This window comes from Cetorhinus maximus, unplaced genomic scaffold (genome assembly GCF_964194155.1).
Source record: "Cetorhinus maximus unplaced genomic scaffold, sCetMax3.hap1.1 HAP1_SCAFFOLD_501, whole genome shotgun sequence".
Lineage (NCBI taxonomy): Eukaryota > Metazoa > Chordata > Chondrichthyes > Lamniformes > Cetorhinidae > Cetorhinus > Cetorhinus maximus.
The window spans coordinates 175,725-194,393 of NW_027596443.1; the positions used below are offsets into that span (position 1 = coordinate 175,725).

The 18,669-nt window shown below is 44.2% G+C and overlaps 1 protein-coding gene across 1 annotated transcript in view; it reads left to right on the forward strand.

The window, feature by feature from the left end:
* The first annotated feature begins 3,123 nt into the window (after positions 1 to 3,123).
* The window catches only part of tram1 (translocation associated membrane protein 1), a 28,400-nt gene continuing 12,854 nt past the window's right edge, over positions 3,124 to 18,669 (forward strand). Inside the window, exons 1-6 of the mRNA XM_078535511.1 lie at positions 3,124 to 3,368; positions 9,536 to 9,599; positions 13,603 to 13,721; positions 13,803 to 13,919; positions 14,012 to 14,070; positions 17,178 to 17,262. Of these exons, the coding sequence (XP_078391637.1) occupies positions 3,249 to 3,368; positions 9,536 to 9,599; positions 13,603 to 13,721; positions 13,803 to 13,919; positions 14,012 to 14,070; positions 17,178 to 17,262 (564 nt within the window). The 5' untranslated portion in view covers positions 3,124 to 3,248. The remainder of the gene's footprint in view (positions 3,369 to 9,535; positions 9,600 to 13,602; positions 13,722 to 13,802; positions 13,920 to 14,011; positions 14,071 to 17,177; positions 17,263 to 18,669) is intronic.

The following is an 18,669-nucleotide window of genomic DNA, read 5'->3' on the forward strand; positions in this document are numbered from 1 at the left end:
TATTACACAGACAGACATAAGGTAACAGTATCCCTATTTTGCCCCAGTAAAATGCCTAATGGAAACATGAAAAAGGAACCTTGTACTAAATGTACCAGGGCCCTAACTAGCCAAGCATCCAGCCTTTTTTTAAACGAGATTGCAAGTTTGTCCAGATTTAGGCTAGCTCACCACTAAAAACTAGATTCAGAATTCATAGAGTCAGTTCATAAAAGTCCATTACAGTTAGCATAAAAAGAAGTTATTCATCCTAAAAATCTAGGCAGGATCCACATCCAGGTGTCACTGTTAAGACATTCAAGGAATAATCACTGCCTGGGAAAGATTTGCCCACCTTTTGTAGAATCCAGCTACTTTTGTTTAATTCAAATCAATGGGATGAAAATCTCAAATATAGGAACAGGAGTAGGCCATTTAGCCCCTTGAGCCTGGTTCGCTTTTCAATGAGATCATGGTTGATTTGTGTCCTAATTCCATATACTATAATAGGCAAGTGATCTGCTAAGCCCAGTTGTGAAGGTGAACATGTAGTGTACTTGCAATACCACAATGCAATGTCAAGTCTGCTTTATGTTATCTATCAGTAAATATTTACTTTATGTCTGATACTAATAGTTTTTCACTCAATTTGAAGAAATCAGTATGTAAGTTCTCCTAAGTATGTAGATATTTTTATATTTTACTTAGCTTCCAATAAAATACCAGCTATCAATATAATATTAAAACGTTGAATTTAATCTGTTCTTTTCTAGACCTATCCCTTTTCAGAAAACTGTCCTGTTGGGACAAGCATTGTTGCTTGTGTGATAAGTGGAGATATTTCAGAGGCAAAATGATTGGAACAACACAAAACCAAAATACTGCAGATGCTGAAAACCTGAAATAAAAACAGAAAATGCTGGAAACTCAGCATGTTTGGTGGCATCTATAGAAAGAAAAATCAGTTTGTGTTTCAGGTCTGTGACCCTTCATCAGAACAAATGATTGAAAGTGGCTAGATGTGACACAGGCTCATGCCACTCTTGGTTGCAGACTTCATTATTATCTCTGAAAGGTACCAATGGGTTACATTTAACACTAAAATAGAGGAGGCTCGACTACTTTAAGCACTTGCCTGCACTCTGGACTTGTCTCCTCAGGCCTCTTTCATTCATGTATTCATCGTCAACTTGGTTCCAAGACCTATTGTCCAGCCTTAGATTCTTCTGTCCCTACAGTGCTCTTCAGCTGCCTGGGCCTGATGAGTCACTGCACGGAGTGCAAACCGGATGAGCAACCAGGCACATATAAAAACTGATAGCTCAACAGGAAAGATGAACTGAAAGATTAAAACTCGCAGGTATTGGGCAACCTTTCCCAACTAAAATCCAAAAGCATTGGTATTGAATCCACCGCATGTTTTTACAATACATATGTTGAAGAAAATTCCAAGCCAAAATTTTGTTGTAATGCTCCTTGTGGAAGTGCCCCAACACTGCTCCTGCCCACTCCCCTTCACAGTGACTTCTCATTATCCCTGCCCTGTGAAATACTCTGTTGCTCAGGCCCAGGCCTTCTAGATCTGATCCTGCATTGTGGGGACATTTTTCCTCCCCAGCCTTGCCATGTTACAGTGACCCAGCTCACTGCTTCAAGTGCTTATACACATCAACCTATATCCACAGCCACAGATCCCAAACACTTGCTGCACTCCTCCAAGTGTTCTATTATTTCAAACTACAATTCCCCTAAATCTTCAAGGCTGTTGGTCCAATGTTTCCAAGTACCCACCACAAATTGTCCCAGACTCCTCCAAGCCACGTACTCCAAACCCAACTCCACACATTTTCTTTCACTCAGGCACTTATACCAACACCTAAGCAGTCTGTCTGCAACCAATCTTGGTACCTAACATGCAAGCTGCTGCAATTTGGCTGCCATCTTTCTGTATACCCTGGAATTTGACAAAAGGCTTAAGTTTAATGGAATAATTAATAGAAATGCTGGAGAGAAAGCCGAGGAGAGGCTTATATAAAGACTGAAAGAAAGATGAGAAAAATGTTCTGATATGGACCAATTTGAAAGTGTGACAACTGTATAATGAAAAAGAAACAATGAGAGATACACTAAGGATTAGAGCAGGATAGAAGCACAATAGTTACTCAATCAAGAATTGTGGTGGACATTTGGAGAACAGGAGAAGGAAACTTCATAAAGTATGTTTATGCTCAATCATGGTGTAGTTGACATGATTGCGAGAGAGCTGAAGCATTTTCAAGTGAAACATTTTGCAAGTAGAACATTTGCAAGAAAAGTACTTTTCTACATGAGCAGTATTATGGAATGCCTATCCATTGAGATTTTGAACAGAAATAGTAAATTACATTTTCATTAGGAGATTAATTATAAATATTCTGGTAATGTAACATTTAATTGTGGTCTCAACAGGATGTTGTTAGTGACGTTTCAGCTCCCTCCTTCAACCCATAGGGTATACATTGATTGTACTTGATTACAGGTCTAGAGCCTTAAAATTGCATTCCAGCATTCACAGAAAATTTCACAATAGTATAAAAATATTTATATGACCGAAGTATATATAGTATACTGCTAATTTAAAAACAAGTTCATTGTGATGTAGGAAGCCTTTAAAGCTACGTTATTGTAGCTAGAAGTATTTCCTCAGTACCTTTCCTTATCTAATGTAAACGTAAAATGAACAACTTCTTCCTCAAAAACAGTTTATCTCACTACTCTCGGCATTTTCTGACCCTGGCACTAAGAACTTGCCCGCAGCCTGCATCGAAACCCAATCTAATTCTCAACTAATGGTCCTGCATTCACATTAATTTGTCGACTTCCCAAACTGTGCTGCAACACATAGCTCCTGGATCTTGCTTTCTGGTTTTGTCACAAATTTCTCCGTGTTCTCAACATATATTCATTTTGTCCCAGCAATCCTGCTTATACAATGATCAGCCCTTTCCAACTCCCAGAAGGAGACGTTTATATCACTGACATCAAAAGCCCTCTGGTATCTTAGTTAAATTGCAGTTCCTCATGTGATTTTCAACAGTTATATCCCACAGTCTTTCATACAAAGGGTTACACATGACTATCGAGGGCTATAAAGGGGCGCTGTAGTGGGAGGTTCAGCCTGGCCCTCCCTGCTCCAGGGGGTGGGGTTAGCCCGGCTCCTGTAGACGTGGTACCGGCTCGGGGGCCCATCGCTATTTGCCGAGTGTAGCTGAGGCTCGGAAGCCGCTGCCATGGGTCTGCGCAAGAAAAGCAAGAACCCGCCGGTGCTCAGCCACGAATTCATCATCCAGAACCACGCCGACATCGTGTCGTGTGTCGCCATGGTTTTCCTGCTCGGACTCATGTTCGAGGTGAGCGGGGCCTGGGGGCACTGCGCTTGGGGCGGGGATGAGTGGAATCGGGCCGGCTGTCCGGGCTCGGATTACGTGGCATTCGGCTCTGCTCAGTGTCCCCGGCGGACCGGAGCCGGTTAATGGCAGAGCCGCCCTGCCCAGGAGACACTGCACCCTCGGCGGGGGGCGAGCACACCGGGCCGACCCCCCCACCCCCCCTCAGCACACCGACAGGGCCGACCCCCCCCCCCACCCCCCCTCAGCACACCGACAGGGCCGACCCCCCCCCCCCACCCCCCCTCAGCACACCGACAGGGCCGACCCCCCCCCCCCACCCCCCCTCAGCACACCGACAGGGCCGACCCCCCCACCCCCCCTCAGCACACCGACAGGGCCGACCCCCCCTCAGCACACCGACAGGGCGACCCCCCACCCCCCCTCAGCACACCGACAGGGCCGACCCCCCCTCAGCACACCGACAGGGCCGACCCCCCCCCCCCCCCCTCAGCACACCGACAGGGCCGACCCCCCCCCCCCCCCTCAGCACACCGACAGGGCCGACCCCCCCTCAGCACACCGACAGGGCCGACCCCCCTCAGCACACCGACAGGGCCGACCCCCCCTCAGCACACCGACAGGGCCGACCCCCCCTCAGCACACCGACAGGGCCGACCCCCCCTCAGCACACCGACAGGGCCGACCCCCCCTCAGCACACCGACAGGGCCGACCCCCCCTCAGCACACCGACAGGGCCGACCCCCCCTCAGCACACCGACAGGGCCGACCCCCCCCAGCACACCGACAGGGCCGACCCCCCCTCAGCACACCGACAGGGCCGACCCCCCCCCCTCAGCACACCGACAGGTCCGACCCCCCCCCCCCCCCCCCTCAGCACACCGACAGGTCCGACCCCCCCCCCCCCCCTCAGCACACCGACAGGGCCGACCCCCTCTCAGCACACCGACAGGGCCGACCCCCCCCACCGCCCCTCAGCACACCGACAGGGCCGACCCCCCCCTCAGCACACCGACAGGGCCAACACCCCCCCACCCCCCCCCGACCCCGACCCCGACCCAACACCCCCCCCCCCCGACCCCGACCCAACACCCCCACACCCCCCCCCCCCCGACCCCACACCCCCGACCCAACACCCCCGACCCAACACCCCCGACCCCGACCCAACACCCCCGACCCCGACCCAACACCCCCCCCCCCCGACCCCGACCCAACACCCCGACCCCGACCCAACACCCCCCCCCCCCCGACCCCGACCCAACACCCCCCCCCCGACCCCGACCCAACACCCCCCCCCCGACCCCGACCCAACACCCCCCCCCCCGACCCCGACCCAACACCCCCCCCCCCGACCCCGACCCAACACCCCCCCCCCCGACCCCGACCCAACACCCCCCCCCCCGACCCAACACCCCCCCCCCCGACCCAACACCCCCCCCCCGACCCAACACCCCCCCCCCCGACCCAACACCCCCCCCCCCCCGACCCAACACCCCCCCCCCCCCCGACCCAACACCCCCCCCCCCCCCCGACCCAACACCCCCCCCCCCCCCCCCCCGACCCAACACCCCCCCCCCCCCCCCCCCCCCGACCCAACACCCCCCCCCCCCCCCCCCCCCGGCGACCACACTGCCTGCAGCCACCAGGCTTTTGCCGCGGAGCGCTCTGGGAGCTGCAGTGCCCTTGCGATGTCAGTGAATGGAGGCGGCGAGGCTGTGGACTATTGTACCCAGTGTGCCGTGCGCGAAGGAAAGGCGGGGGCTCTGCTCTTGTTCATTCTGGAGGAACAGCTTGGGCTGACGTGTACAATTCTGTGTTGTGTAGTTTCCCAGCTCGTTCTGCTTTATATTTACCCATAGTTTCCAACATTAATATCTAGATATCTGAATTCTTGGATGTTCCTGTACTTGTTTTAAATACACGCAAAAGGTATTAAAAGGATAATAACAGTGTCGGAAATAATGAGCAGCATCGGTGGAGAGAGACTATTAGACATAGGAGCAAAGAGTAGGGCCATTCGCCCCATGGAGTCTACTCCGCCATGTAATGAGATCTGTTAATCCTCAACTCCACTTTTCTGCCTTTTCCCCATAACCCTTGATTCTCTTACTGATTAAAAATGTCAATCTTAGCCTTGAATATACTTAACCACCCAGCCTCTACAGCCCTCTGTGGTAAAGAATTCCACAGACTCACTACCCTCTGAGAGAAGAAATTCCTCCTCATCTCTGTCTTAAATGGGTGCCCCCTTACTCTGAGATTATGCCCTCTGATCCTAGACTCTCCCACAAGGGGAGACAACCTCTCAGCATCTACCCTGTCTAGCCCCCTAAGAATCTTATATGTTTCAATAAGGTCACCTCTCATTCTTCTAAAATCCAATAAGTACAGCCCCAACCTACTCAACCTCTCCTCATAAGAAATCCCTCCATACACGGGATCAACCGAGTGAAGCTTCTCTGGACTGCCACCAATGCCAGTATATCTTTCCTTAGATAAGGGAAACGAAACTGTTCACAATATTCTAGGTGTGGTCTAACTCGTATCTTGGATAGTTTTAGCAAAACTTCCCTATTTTTATACTCCATTCCCTTTGAAATAAGGGCCTACATTCCATTTGCCTTCCCTATTACCTGCCAAATTTATATGCTAGCTTTTCGTGATTCATGCACGAGGACCCTCAAATCCCCCTGTGCAGCAGCTTTCTGCAGTCTTTCTCCATTTAAGTAATATTCAGCTCCTCTATTCTTCCTGCCAAAGTGCATAATCTCACATTTTCCCACACTATATTCCATCTGCCAAGTTTTGCCCACTCACTTAACCTATCTATATCCCTTTGTAGACTCTGTATCATCCTCACCATTTGCCTTCCCGCCTATTTTTGTGTCATCTGCAAACTTGGCAATAATACATTGGCTTCCCTCATCCAAGTAATTATTATATATTGTAAATAATTGTGGCCTCAGCACTGATCCCTGTGGCACTCATCTAGTTACAGGTTGACATCCTGAAAATGCCTCCCTTTTCCCAACTCTGTCTTCTATTAGTTAGCCAATCCTCTGTCCATATTAATATATTACCCCTAACACCATGAGTGCTCATCTTTTTAAGTAGCCCTATGTGCGATACCTTAACGAACGCCTTTTAGAAATCCAAATATATTAATCTACTGGTTCCCCTTTATAAATCTTGCTTGTTACCACCTCAAAGAATTCTAATAAATTTGTTAGGCATGATTTCCCCTTCATGAAGCCATGATGACTCTGCTTGATTATATTATATTTTTCTAAATGCTCTGCTACTACATCCTAATGGACTCTAACATTTTCCCAATGACAAATAAAGTTAACGTTTCAGTCAAATATGAATCATCTTCAGAACTGGGTCAAAGGATAATACATCCTGATCCAAATGCAGAGTTAGATTATCGTTGTATTCACTTTAACTTGGCGTCTCTTTCACGTGTGCCTCTTAGAGAGGTTTGGAGACATCCTGCAGCTAATGCTGTTTTTGTCCTAAATGGCCTCACTGATGTAGGAAATTTGCTTCATGTAGAATCACAGGGGCAGACCCTGTATCTTAACCACACTTGACATAAGAACAGAACATAAGATAAGAAATAGGAGGAGGAGTAGACCCTCCATAAGTGTACAGCCTGTCAAGGCTGCTCTGCCATTCAGTATAATTATGACTGATCTTCGACTCTAACTGTACTTTCCCGCCCACTCTCCACACTCCTTGATTCCCCGGAAAACCTCTCCTGTATATCCATATTTTTCTTAATTTCCTATGATTGTATTTAAAATCAAATTGCACACACAGACTTGCCACACTGTGATTATACTCTCCGTGGAGGAGGCCCTGCTTGGCAAAAAGGTATAGTTATAACATGTTTGCATTATAAGCAGTTTCCATCATAAATGTAGACATAGAAACCTATCATTTATTTTAAAAAAAATAAGGGTAACATTTTTGGTTTTAAAATGGTACTGAAGTACATGTGTGTACCCTGGTTCAATTATCCTCTGCCCTTTCAAGCTGCTTCACCTGAAGAGAATATTTGACTCTTCATCTGAAAAACCAAAAGAGATGGTTTAAAGAGCAAATATAAACATAATGCAAGTCACTTCTAAAAAATTTCACGAAGTAGGGTCAAGTTATTTGCCATCTTAAATTAAAGTTCATTTTTTAAAATCTCTCCATTCCTAAACCTTCATTGAATGTCTTTTCCTATTTTGTCATTACACTTGCTACTTTCCCAGTTTTAGAATTTGTACACCACTGTTAAACACTTACCTGACTTGAGCTTCAAATCCATTGCCTGCCTCAGTTGCCCCATCAGAGGTATGGAACCTTTCTTTCATTGCTTGAACTTGAGCTCAGCTTTCTGCACCAGGTTCAATCTGTCACCAGTGTGTGAGCTTTGGTGCATAGTCATCCAGCAGCTCCTCGACCGACCTAAAGCTTTTGACAAGGAAGTCCACACATCATCCTCGAATACCAATCTTCACCCTTCCAACATTTCCTGGCTGCATCCCTGCTTCTTGCCTTTCTCCAGTAAAACCTTATCTTTATAATCTTACAAATGGACTTCTTGGCAGTTCTTGTTGGCTGTCACACTCCTACCACTCATCTACACTATAGTTTGCACACCTATCACCCCCATTCTCACTAAAAATTTACTGGCTTCCCATATCTTAGAGAATTGATAATCCCTTCTGGGGAAAGAAACCACAATCTATTTGTCCATTTCCAAATCTCCTTTTCTTGAACATGTGTCACCTCCCATACTCATCTTTCCCACAACGGTACATTTGCATCTCTTGATCTCAGTTTCCTGCCCCTGCCTCAGCATTGAAACTCTCCTACCAGTCACAAATGCCATCCTCTGTAACCATGGTATATTATCCCTCTTTGATTTCTGGAGTATTTGAGACATTTGTCCATACCACCCTGCTCTAACACCGTTCTTCCAATGTACAACTTAGTGGAACTGCCCCACTTAATTCTACTCTTACCTGTCCAGTGTAGACAGGTCATCTCCAGTTAATGGCTTCTCTTCCTGCCTCATAAACCATTGTTCTGGAGTTCCCTAAGAATCAACCCTCTTCCTTATCTACAATACCATGCATTAGATGTGGAGTCAGCTGCATGGTGTTGACATCCCAGCTTTATCTCTTCACCGCCAATCAATCTCTCCTCTGCTTCTTGTTATCTGACTACTTGACCAAATCAGTCTTGAAAAAGCTTCTCTGGACTGTTTACAGTTTCCTCCAACTAAACATTGGGAATTTTCAGTTCTTTTGACTAGCCATTGTCTAATGTTTCATCAGGCATATTTGCAACTCTGGCATCCTCTTTAACCCTGAGCTGAAATTCCAATTCTGTATTCTATATATGTTCTTCCTACATCCAGCTCCATAATATCTCCAACCTCTGCTCCTTCCTCAGCCTTTATGCCTGAAATTCTCATCCTTGGTTTTGTAAGCTCCACAATCAACTATTGCAATGTTTTCCTGGCTGACTTCCACCCTCCAACTGAACATTCAAAATTCCAGTCCTACAACCCACCATACATCCCTACAGCCCTGTTATTTCACCATGGTGACCATTAATTCACTTGTGACTCTAAACCATACAGATTAACATTTGACTGTGAAGTCCAATTCTGACCTCATTCCTTGCCAAAACACGCACGTGAGCAGATAATGATCAGATGTGAACTGTGGATGTTATTTTTCCCTCCTAAATAAATTATTGCCTCAAGTGCTGCCCTTATCAGATCAAGATGAACAACTTTTAAAGTCCTTCCTTCCAGCGATGACTTAATACTGATCAAAACATATTTTGTTCATACACCAGCATGTACATAAATTTGAAAAGAATAATACTGTTTTGCAGCTATTGTGGTGTATGTGGTCCATAATAATTTGCTGCATTGTTGACTGGAATGTATGAAAGGCAAGGTTAAAACAGAGCTTGGGATGGTACCTTAGCTTTGTTCTCGAGTTCTTGGACTTGGTTCATAGCCATTGAAAAGGAGGTGGAGGTCAAGTGCTGTATTTTACATTCTATTTGGTGCTTGCAAATTGGGTAAGATTTCTAATGATTAAGATATCATTTCTTATTTATGGTAGCTGAGCTGATATTTTAACTTTCCTGTTTTGCAGATGACCGCTAAGATAGCTGTTTCTTTTGTCACTCTTCAATATAATGTTACATTCGCTGCAACAGGTATGTTTTCTCAGCTTTTTAAGATTTCTCACAGCAATAACTTGCATTTGTATACTGCCTTTGATGTAATTAAATGTCCCAAGTTGCTTCACAGAAATATTAACGAGCAAAATTTGACAGTTATGTAAGGAGATATTAGGACAACGGTAGGTTTTAAAGAGCATGTTAAAGGAGGAAAGCAATGTAAAGAGGTGGAAAGGTTGAAGGAGGGTATTCCAGAGTTTTAGGACCTTGGCAGCTGACGGTATGGCCGTCAGTGGTAAAGCACTTAAAACCAAGAATGTGCAGAAGGCAAGAGTTAAGAGGGTGCAGAGATCGCGGAGGGTTGGAGGAGTTTACAGTGATAGGGAGGGGTGGTGCTAAGGAGGGATTTGCAAAGAAGAATGAGAATTTTAAAATTGAGGCATTGCTGGACTGAGAGCCAATGTACATCAAGTGAGCGCAGAGATGAAGACAGAATGGGTCTTGGTGCGATTCATGACACAGGCAGCAAAGTTTTGGAGGGTGCAAGGCTAGGAGAGTTGTGAAATAGCTGAGTCGAGAAGCAACAAAGAAGTTGAGGAGAAGAATTGCTAATGTGGGCCACTGGCCTTCATAGCAGAGTTGTACATTTTAATGACGGTGGTGTTTCCTTACCAGCTTTCTCCCTTTCCCATCCTCTCCTAAGTCTATTGCTTCCTTGTTGGCACATCGGCATTGGTTGCCCACATGTATTTTGTGCCTATGAAGGTGGATGGTGAATGTTGGCAGGCTATTTGACTGAACAGAGGCAGTGATGTAAGTCAGCTGAGCTTTATCTGCCAACCGCATGTACATTTTCAGGCAGGATTGGTAGCAATCAAGAGACTTGGTTGAGTTTTTTTTTTTCCTTTTCCTACAGGAACTTGGACCAACTTTGGTTTCTTTATTACTGCTGTGACTAAGATTGGCCAATTCATTGGGTTACTTTTTAAATTTTATGGTTCTCAAAGGTGCTAAGTTACCTAAAAGTGAGGCAAGTACTATTGCAAAATATCTCTAGACTTTGAGAATTAAATAAACATATTTTGAGGTAATTTTCTACTGAAATAAAGTTCCATTTTTATATTTTTCATTTAATGCATTTTCCATTCTTCCTCTTTCTGATCCGACACCAAAGCAAGAAAAAAGGGAGGGATTGGTTATTGCACAGTATTGATATATAGATACTGCAGTTAATTTGTTGTAGATTAGTGATTAATTATAATGAGTTTAATATTTGGGAGTCCTGGACTACTTGACTTGTTTTCTCTCCCTTTTCTATTTTGTCTTGAAGGCATTGGCTCTTTGCTGAGGTGCTGCCTGTGCTTCATTTGAGTGGCATTTCTTCCTTTGTGAGCCTTGACCGTGATTGTGGCAAGCAGCACATTCAAACTGATCCTTTCCTCACTGGTATCCACCCGTGGATACTTGATATTGAGCCGGGGAGTCACTGGGTGGCAGTTGGGAAATGTGTCCTGACTGACTGTCTCTTCTCTTACCCTAATTGTGCCAGCAGAGATTTGTTAACGGCAAGGTGTGTTTGACAAATGTAATAATTTTTTTTTAAGAAGTGACAAATTGGATAAAGGGAATGTCATAGGTGTTGTATTTCTGAATTTTCACAAGAAGTTCTCCTGCTTCCTGTTCTAACGCCTTACAATTTTTAAGGGGAACAAAGAAGCGTGGAGTGTATGTACATAGGCTTTAAACATAGTGGGGCAAATTGGGAAGCTGTTAAATATAGATAGAATAGATAAGCAGGGAAGGTATTTTAAACTTTTGAGTCGCTGAGGCTGCAGATGGAATATGGTGTCCAATCCTGGGTGCTATATTTTAGAAAGCCAGTCAAGGGTTTAGAGAGGGTGCAAAGGAGTTTCACCAGAATGGTCCCAGCATTGCAGGGCATCAGTTTTGTGGCGAAACCAGAAAAACTGGGTTGTTCTCCTTAAGGCCAAGAAGCTTAAGAGGTGATTTAATAGGGACGTTCAAAATCATGAAGGGTAAATGAGGAGAAATTGTTTCCGGAGGCAGAAGGATCCACTACCATGTAATTGGCAAAAGAACCAGGGGCGACATGTGAAGTTTTTTTTTAATATAGCGAGTTATGATGATCTGGAATGCAATGCCTGAAATGGTGGTGAGAACAGAATCAATAATAACTTACAGAAAGAAGAATTATGGAAAAAGTGCAGCAGGACAGTCCCCAGAAATCAAGAATATCAATTGGTGTGGGCTTGTGAGATTCAGAGTGCAGGGTGTGGAGGGAGAGAGAGGGGAAATTACGAGGATGACATCTGAGAGATTAACATGAAGTGGGGAAGAGATCAGCAGATGAGGGGAGAGATTGTGGCAGGTTTCCTTGAGAGGCCGGGGGAACTTACTCCTGCTCCACCAGCCCACATCTGGCCGCTCTTGCTTCCCTTCAGCTGCCGGGTTTCCTGAGCCCTGGGAAACTAGATCCATAGCCGTTACATTCAAATTGCTAAAAACTGAAGCAGACGTCCTCATTTATATATTATAATTACCAACTGGCCTCTCCAGAGCGCGTTACTTATCTGACCTAAAAACACAGCCCAGTTAAACTGGATGTCAGCACATTTGCAGCATGTTGCGGTCGGGTTTCCATTTTTAACAATTTAACCTCAGCCCCAACTCTGTCCCACTGACTACCACCTCCTTGGAGAGGTTAAAATCGCATCTATAATTCCTTTGACTTCAGCAGTTTCCTCCTTAATCTCCCTCAGGATCCGAGAATGTAGCTGGTTGACCTTGGTGCTTTGTCTTACTTTAGCCTAACTAACGTAGCTAAAATTTTCCTTTTTGCCCATAATGTCATACCTCTTTCTCTCAACCACCTCAGCATTCTAACTCTCTCTTCTCCTTTAAGACACCCCTTAAAATCTATCTCTTCTGCCAAGCTTTTGGTAACCTGACCTAATATCTTTTTATGTGGCAAAGTTTGTTTTATAATGCTCCTGTGAAGCAGCTGGGGACGTTTTATTACATTAAAAGTGCTATATAAATTTCAGCTGTTTTTAGCTTTCCTTGTCCTGCACTTCATTATTTTTCTAATTCTCCTTTTGATTTTTGTTTATTTTTATAATCCTTGTAGGCTTTCTTCAATTTTAATTCGTTTCTAACCTCTAACTTTATCCATGGCATCTTAAAACTGCTAATTGTTTCCATTTAATGGAATATACTGACCCTAATCCTACTCTTGCTCTACAGTCCTGTGTGCCAATTTCCCCTGCCACTTCACCTGAGCTAGCTTGCAGCTCATCTTTCTAAAATACACTAATCCAATCTAGAGTTCCAGTTTGTGTACTGATATCTTCCCTTTATAGTGGAATCTTAAACCATACCATATGCTGGTCATTATTCTCAAGATACTCATATATTTAGCTTATATAGCTGATCTATTTCATTACTGAGGTCCAGGAACACCTGCACTCTTAAAGCCCTACCAGTCCTGCACCTCCTCCCCCACCCCCCCCCCCCCCCCCCCCCCCCCCCCCCACCGCCGCCATCTGCAAATGATTCCATTACACTATTTCGAAGAAGAGCATGGGAGTTACCCTCTGTGTTCTGGTCAATATTTATCCCTCAATCAACATCACAAAAAAGTTACAAGGTCATTGCTGTTTGTTGGAGCTTGCTGTGTGAAAATTGGCTGCCACACTCCTTAGATTATAGCATTGACTACAATTTATACTACTTAATTTGTTGTAAAGTGCTTCAAGACATCTGGTGGCCATGAAAAGTGCTATATGAATGCAAGTCTTTCTTTCTGTTCCAATTGATAATTGAAAACCTCCCCAAAGGTAATGTTGCTTTTCATCTCTCTTTGCCTGTAGATTTCCTTTTCCATTTCCTTCCACAATTTGCATGTATTAATTCCTAGAGACAATCATCTATAATAGACCTATTTGTGCTTTCGTTTTATATATAAAATTTGAGTCTTGATTATCCCGATAAATCATGAATTCTTTGTTTAATTTCTTAGATGAAAAGACTGAACAATTTATTCTTTACCATTACGGCTTGAAAGATTTGGCCACAATTTTCTTTTACACGTTGGTTGCTATCATTCTCCATGCCATCTTGCAAGAGTACGTGCTTGATGTGAGTATGGTTACATTTTTTTCGAATCTCTAAAGTGATGCATTTCTCCACTCGAAAAATGACCACGAACTTCCTTTACAGAAAATCAACAGGCGAATGCACTTTTCAAAAACAAAGCATAGCAAATTCAATGAATCTGGACAACTCGGCGCCTTTTACCTGGTTTCTTTTGTCTGGGGAACGTGCATTCTATACTCTGTAAGTATAACATTTATTTTGTATGGTTATTAGTTTCACTAAATATAGTGCATTATCACATGGCCGAAATAAACACTTCCTTTATTTTATAGGAAAATTATGCAACAAATCCTACAAATTTATGGGAAAGCTATCCCCACACACTGATGCCGTGAGTACTTTTTTAATTCCTGAAAGTAAAAGAAGCACAAATTGGAAACATCAGTGCCATATTCAAACATGAGCCTTCCTAAAAATAAAAACAAAAAATGCTGGAAAAACTCAGGTCTGACAACATCTGTGGAGAGAAAGACAGAGTTAACGTTTCGAGTTCATATGACTTCTTCAGAGCTAAAGGGAAGTAGAAATGTGGTGAAATGTATACGGTTTAAGGGGGGTGGAATAGGTGAAGCTAGATAGAAGGCCAGCAATAGGTGGAGGCAAAGGAGAGATTGTGAAAAATATCATAGAGATACCTTTTATTTTCCTAAAAATAGTTTCTTTTTGCTTTATTTTTATCCGTTTACCTTCCATATCTGAAGCACTGACATATACTGGCATATGAGGGGTGATGATGCACTCTCAAAGATGTGCTTGCAGGTAGTATGGCTCAAAGAATTGGCAACAATGTTGTAATTTTTGTTCTGCCCTGTATTCCCTGTAGAGCACAGCTCTGTGCTGAGAGTTCAGGACTATAGAATCATCCCTGTGGTTTATTGGGCACCAATCATATTCCTGTGCCTAGTTCTTTACATATGAGCTTACACAGTGACCATTTTAGCCTATTAAACATTGGAAGCACTACAGCCATGCTGGATTCCATGTTTATCTCATTTCTACACGTGAATGCTTTTTAGTCGGAATAACTGGGTGGCAAGCAGGGGATCTTAGATAGCTTTCCTCTATCATTGACTGATAATTTTGCTGTGTTACGACAGGGGAGAAGAGATAAACTGAAACCCCGAACTCCCTTCCCGTTACTGCCCGTAACCAGTGTGGTTTTGGAGAGGAAGATAGGTATGGCTTTTAGTTCCCAAAGTGTGTGGTCAATTTAGAAATAACAGCAGCAAGCTTTCGTGGGTTTAAATAAAGAGGGTTATTTATTCATACATTCAACCCAAAAGTCTAAATGCCATGTCAGTCACTCCCACACACACACAAGAAAGGTAGTTAAAGAAAACCAAAAGAATAGTTCGTAGTGAGTGTTGAGTTCATAGTAGAAGAACAGTCACTGCGGGCCCAATAAAGAAAGGAATCTTTTTCCACTATTGAGTTTAGTTCAGATGGGTTCAAATAGCTGCAATCAGACATCGGATTGTTGTAGGATTCCCTTGAAGAGATGAATGTTCGGTAGGTCATGCAGCTAGGCACTTGTGGTTTTTGTATAGAGGCTCAAATTTCTTTATAGATGGACTTGGAATTTTGGAATCAGCCTAGGAGACTCTTTTAAGATGTATGGCCTCCAGGTCCTTAAAGGCAAATATGACACAGCCTTTTGCTGTACCTGCTGTCTCTTCCATGTTTTCTGCAGACTGCCCAGGTCTTTCTGGATCTTTGGATAAAAACTCATTATTTCCAGTTGGCTTCAGTCATGAGCAATACTGGTATTGTCCATTCAGAATAGCTTAGCTGAAACCCATTGCTATACAATGGGGTAATGGATGATTTGTTCACACTTAGTCAGGAAGAATTGATTTCTGCCCAGCTCTCAGGATTAGGGTTCCAATTCCGAGACAGGGGTCGGGATTTTATAGTCCCACCAAAGTCCATGCTGCATTTTATGGTCCTGCCCCTGCCAAAATTGGTCTGTAAAATTCTGCCCATTGAGTTTGGATTTGTGCTTTGGGTAAATCCCCAGACAATAGGGAGTGTAAATTCCACAGATAGTATTTGTCTTGATATACTCATTCCAGGGGGAGGCCCCACCCAGGGTGATGCGATTATTAACTTTCCAGAAGCTTCAGATTGCCTGTGTTGAAGTTGCAAAGGCCACCTGACCCTTGGTGGCCATCTTAATAGTTCATTAGTATCCATTTTAAATAAAAGACAATTCCAGAAACTTCTATATGAATACAAGAGTCCATGTTTAACATGCTTTCACTGAACATAACAGCTGGCACCTCAGTTGAGATAAGGTAATTCGGACCTGTATCAAATCAGGGACCTTCTGGTTTGTTTAATTGAGTTACACATTGTCCTTACCCACTGTCCATTTAAGGAGCCCATCTTTCTAAATTTTCACCATCAACATCCTGGGACTTATCATGGGGCCAGACCATTCCCCCCACCAACCTTTTCCAAAATGTTGATATCCCACACTGTGGTTTTACTGTTCCCTACAATGTAATATTGTGCTGACACTCACTATCCAGACTGTTGCATTGAAAACTGTAACTTGGGTGATGCACTGGAGTTGACTGCCTTCAGAAGAGGATACAAGGAAAGGCCAAGCCAAATTCCAACCTGGGCATCGTGATAAGCTTACTGAGCATGATGCCACATCTTTCATGTGATGTGAGATTATGGCTGTAACCCCAATTTTAATTGTAACATCTTCTGCTTAATTAAATTTGTACAAATCTTAGGACTGCAATGTTCAATGTGAGAAGCTCAAAACAATAAGGACAATGAATAGATTAATATTCCAAAGTGTTACATTTTGCTGACCAGTCGCAACATTTGTACAAGAGGTGAGATATGATTAAAGGCAAAATACTGTGGATGCTGGAAATCTGAAGTAAAACCAGAAAATGATGGAAAAACTCAATGTTTGGCAGCATCCGTGGAGAGAGAAACAGCGTTAATGTTTTGAGTCCGTATGACTCTTTATATCGGTGAAATATGATGCTGTGTATTTGATCACTCAGTTACTTAGCTAGAGCACCTTACAGCCATCCCAGGTAAAGAGTACTATCAATCATAATTATGTCATCCTGTCAGAATGAATGTAGGAAAGAGAAGTAATGTCTTCTCAAAATGAACAAAATTGTTATATTCTGCTATTGGCAGTAACCATTCAGAGCTGGAACAAAATTTTATTTGATGATCGTGGATAATGTAGAATCCTTAGGATGCCTGAAATTCCATGTATTACCTATAGTAATGTTAAGGTTCTCAAAATATTGTACTGCTTTAGTAGTGTATATCTTTAACTGTTTGTACTCCTGTTTTGTCTTATGCATTTTTTGATTTTGGCATGGGACTATACAGCACATATTTTGTTCTAAATTGTCATATTCTCTTGTATATTTTTTGTAATAGTTTTTGTTGTCCTTTTAGGTTTCAGGTGAAGTTTTTCTACATCGCACAGTTGGCATATTGGTTTCATGCCTTGCCAGAACTTTATTTTCAGAAAACCCGGAAGGTGAGCATGAGGGCTTTTTTTTAGAAGATGTTGTGCATATCTTTGTAGCAGCAGGTGGGAGGCATCAGTGTTTTAACAACGAAAATTGAGTAAAGATAATAGGGGTGATTTTGCTCTCCCAATGGAGGGTCCCTAGCAGCAAACATGATGGCAGATCCAACCCACACTAATGGCTAACAAAGCTCCATGATGGGCCATTGTAAAATTACCTCCAATATCTACGGCTTAGTTATTGGAGGTAGGCATAGATATTGGAGGTAGGTTATGTTATAGAAAGCAATTCTGAGTTTTTCCTTGTGGCTGAGAGAGCAAAGCCACTGCTTGGCATAGCTATATAGACAAGAAGCTTCTGGTTTAAGTTACCACTCTGTGTTTTTTGCAGCTAGGCAGCTGAAAGTCTTAGAGCTTCTGGGCTAGGGAGGGGGACAAAAACCGTCAGAGTTTAAACTCCTAATTTCAGTCAAATGACGGACTGGAAAGTGGATACATGTGTGTGTGATCATTGGATGAGGACATTGCCACACTTGTGTCTCATATCACCTTTCCCCCAACCCCTACCCTGCCTAGTCATTGAATAGTCTAACGTACAATGTCAAGGCTCTCGCCCATGGTGGAATTTAATGAGCATGGCAGTAGACTAGTCCACTGGCTGGAGGTACGGACATTTCTGGGAGTCCCTCCAGGATTGTGACCAAATTAGGTAGTCCGTTGTCTGCCATCAGTTCCTGGCTCCCTAGGGCAATTTCCTGCTGCAGTTTCTGGTGCTGGGCAGATGTCCCACCAAAGAAATGCTGGCCAACCAGGCTGACAGCTCTTCAGTACTGGCAGCACCACGAGGAGCGGTGGCCTGCTGCTGGCAGCCTGAGGACGAAGATTGTTACTGGAGTCCCCCCCTAGACAAAGGTGAATGGAGTGGGAACCCTGGGCCAGTTGGAGACACTTATGTGAAGGTGGGGGAAGGGCAGTGGTGTCTTCCCACCGGTCCCTCCCTTGCCTTCCGTTGGGCACAGGCTGCCTGAGGAGGAACGCCCCCACCAACCAAACAGTCCGACAGGCACCCACAAGGATTTACCTGATGGTTTACCTGCATGTCATGGCCCCAGGTTGAATACCAGCAGCAGTGGAATGAGGCCCTTAACTCACCACTCACGGGCCTCAATTGGCCTCTGGGCAAGAAGGCTGTCCTTGATTCTGCACGACCTGGACTTAATAGGGGGGAGTTGGGAAGGTGATGAGGTCTCCACCCCTTAGCTTCCTGCCCCATTATAGCCTACTTCCGGGGAAGAGCATTAATTTCCACCCACACAGTGGTCAATTGGGAGAGGTACCAGAGCATGATCAGTACATGTGGAGCCACACTCCAACAAAACAGTACTTTTCAGAAGAAAGGAGATTGGGTAAAACAAT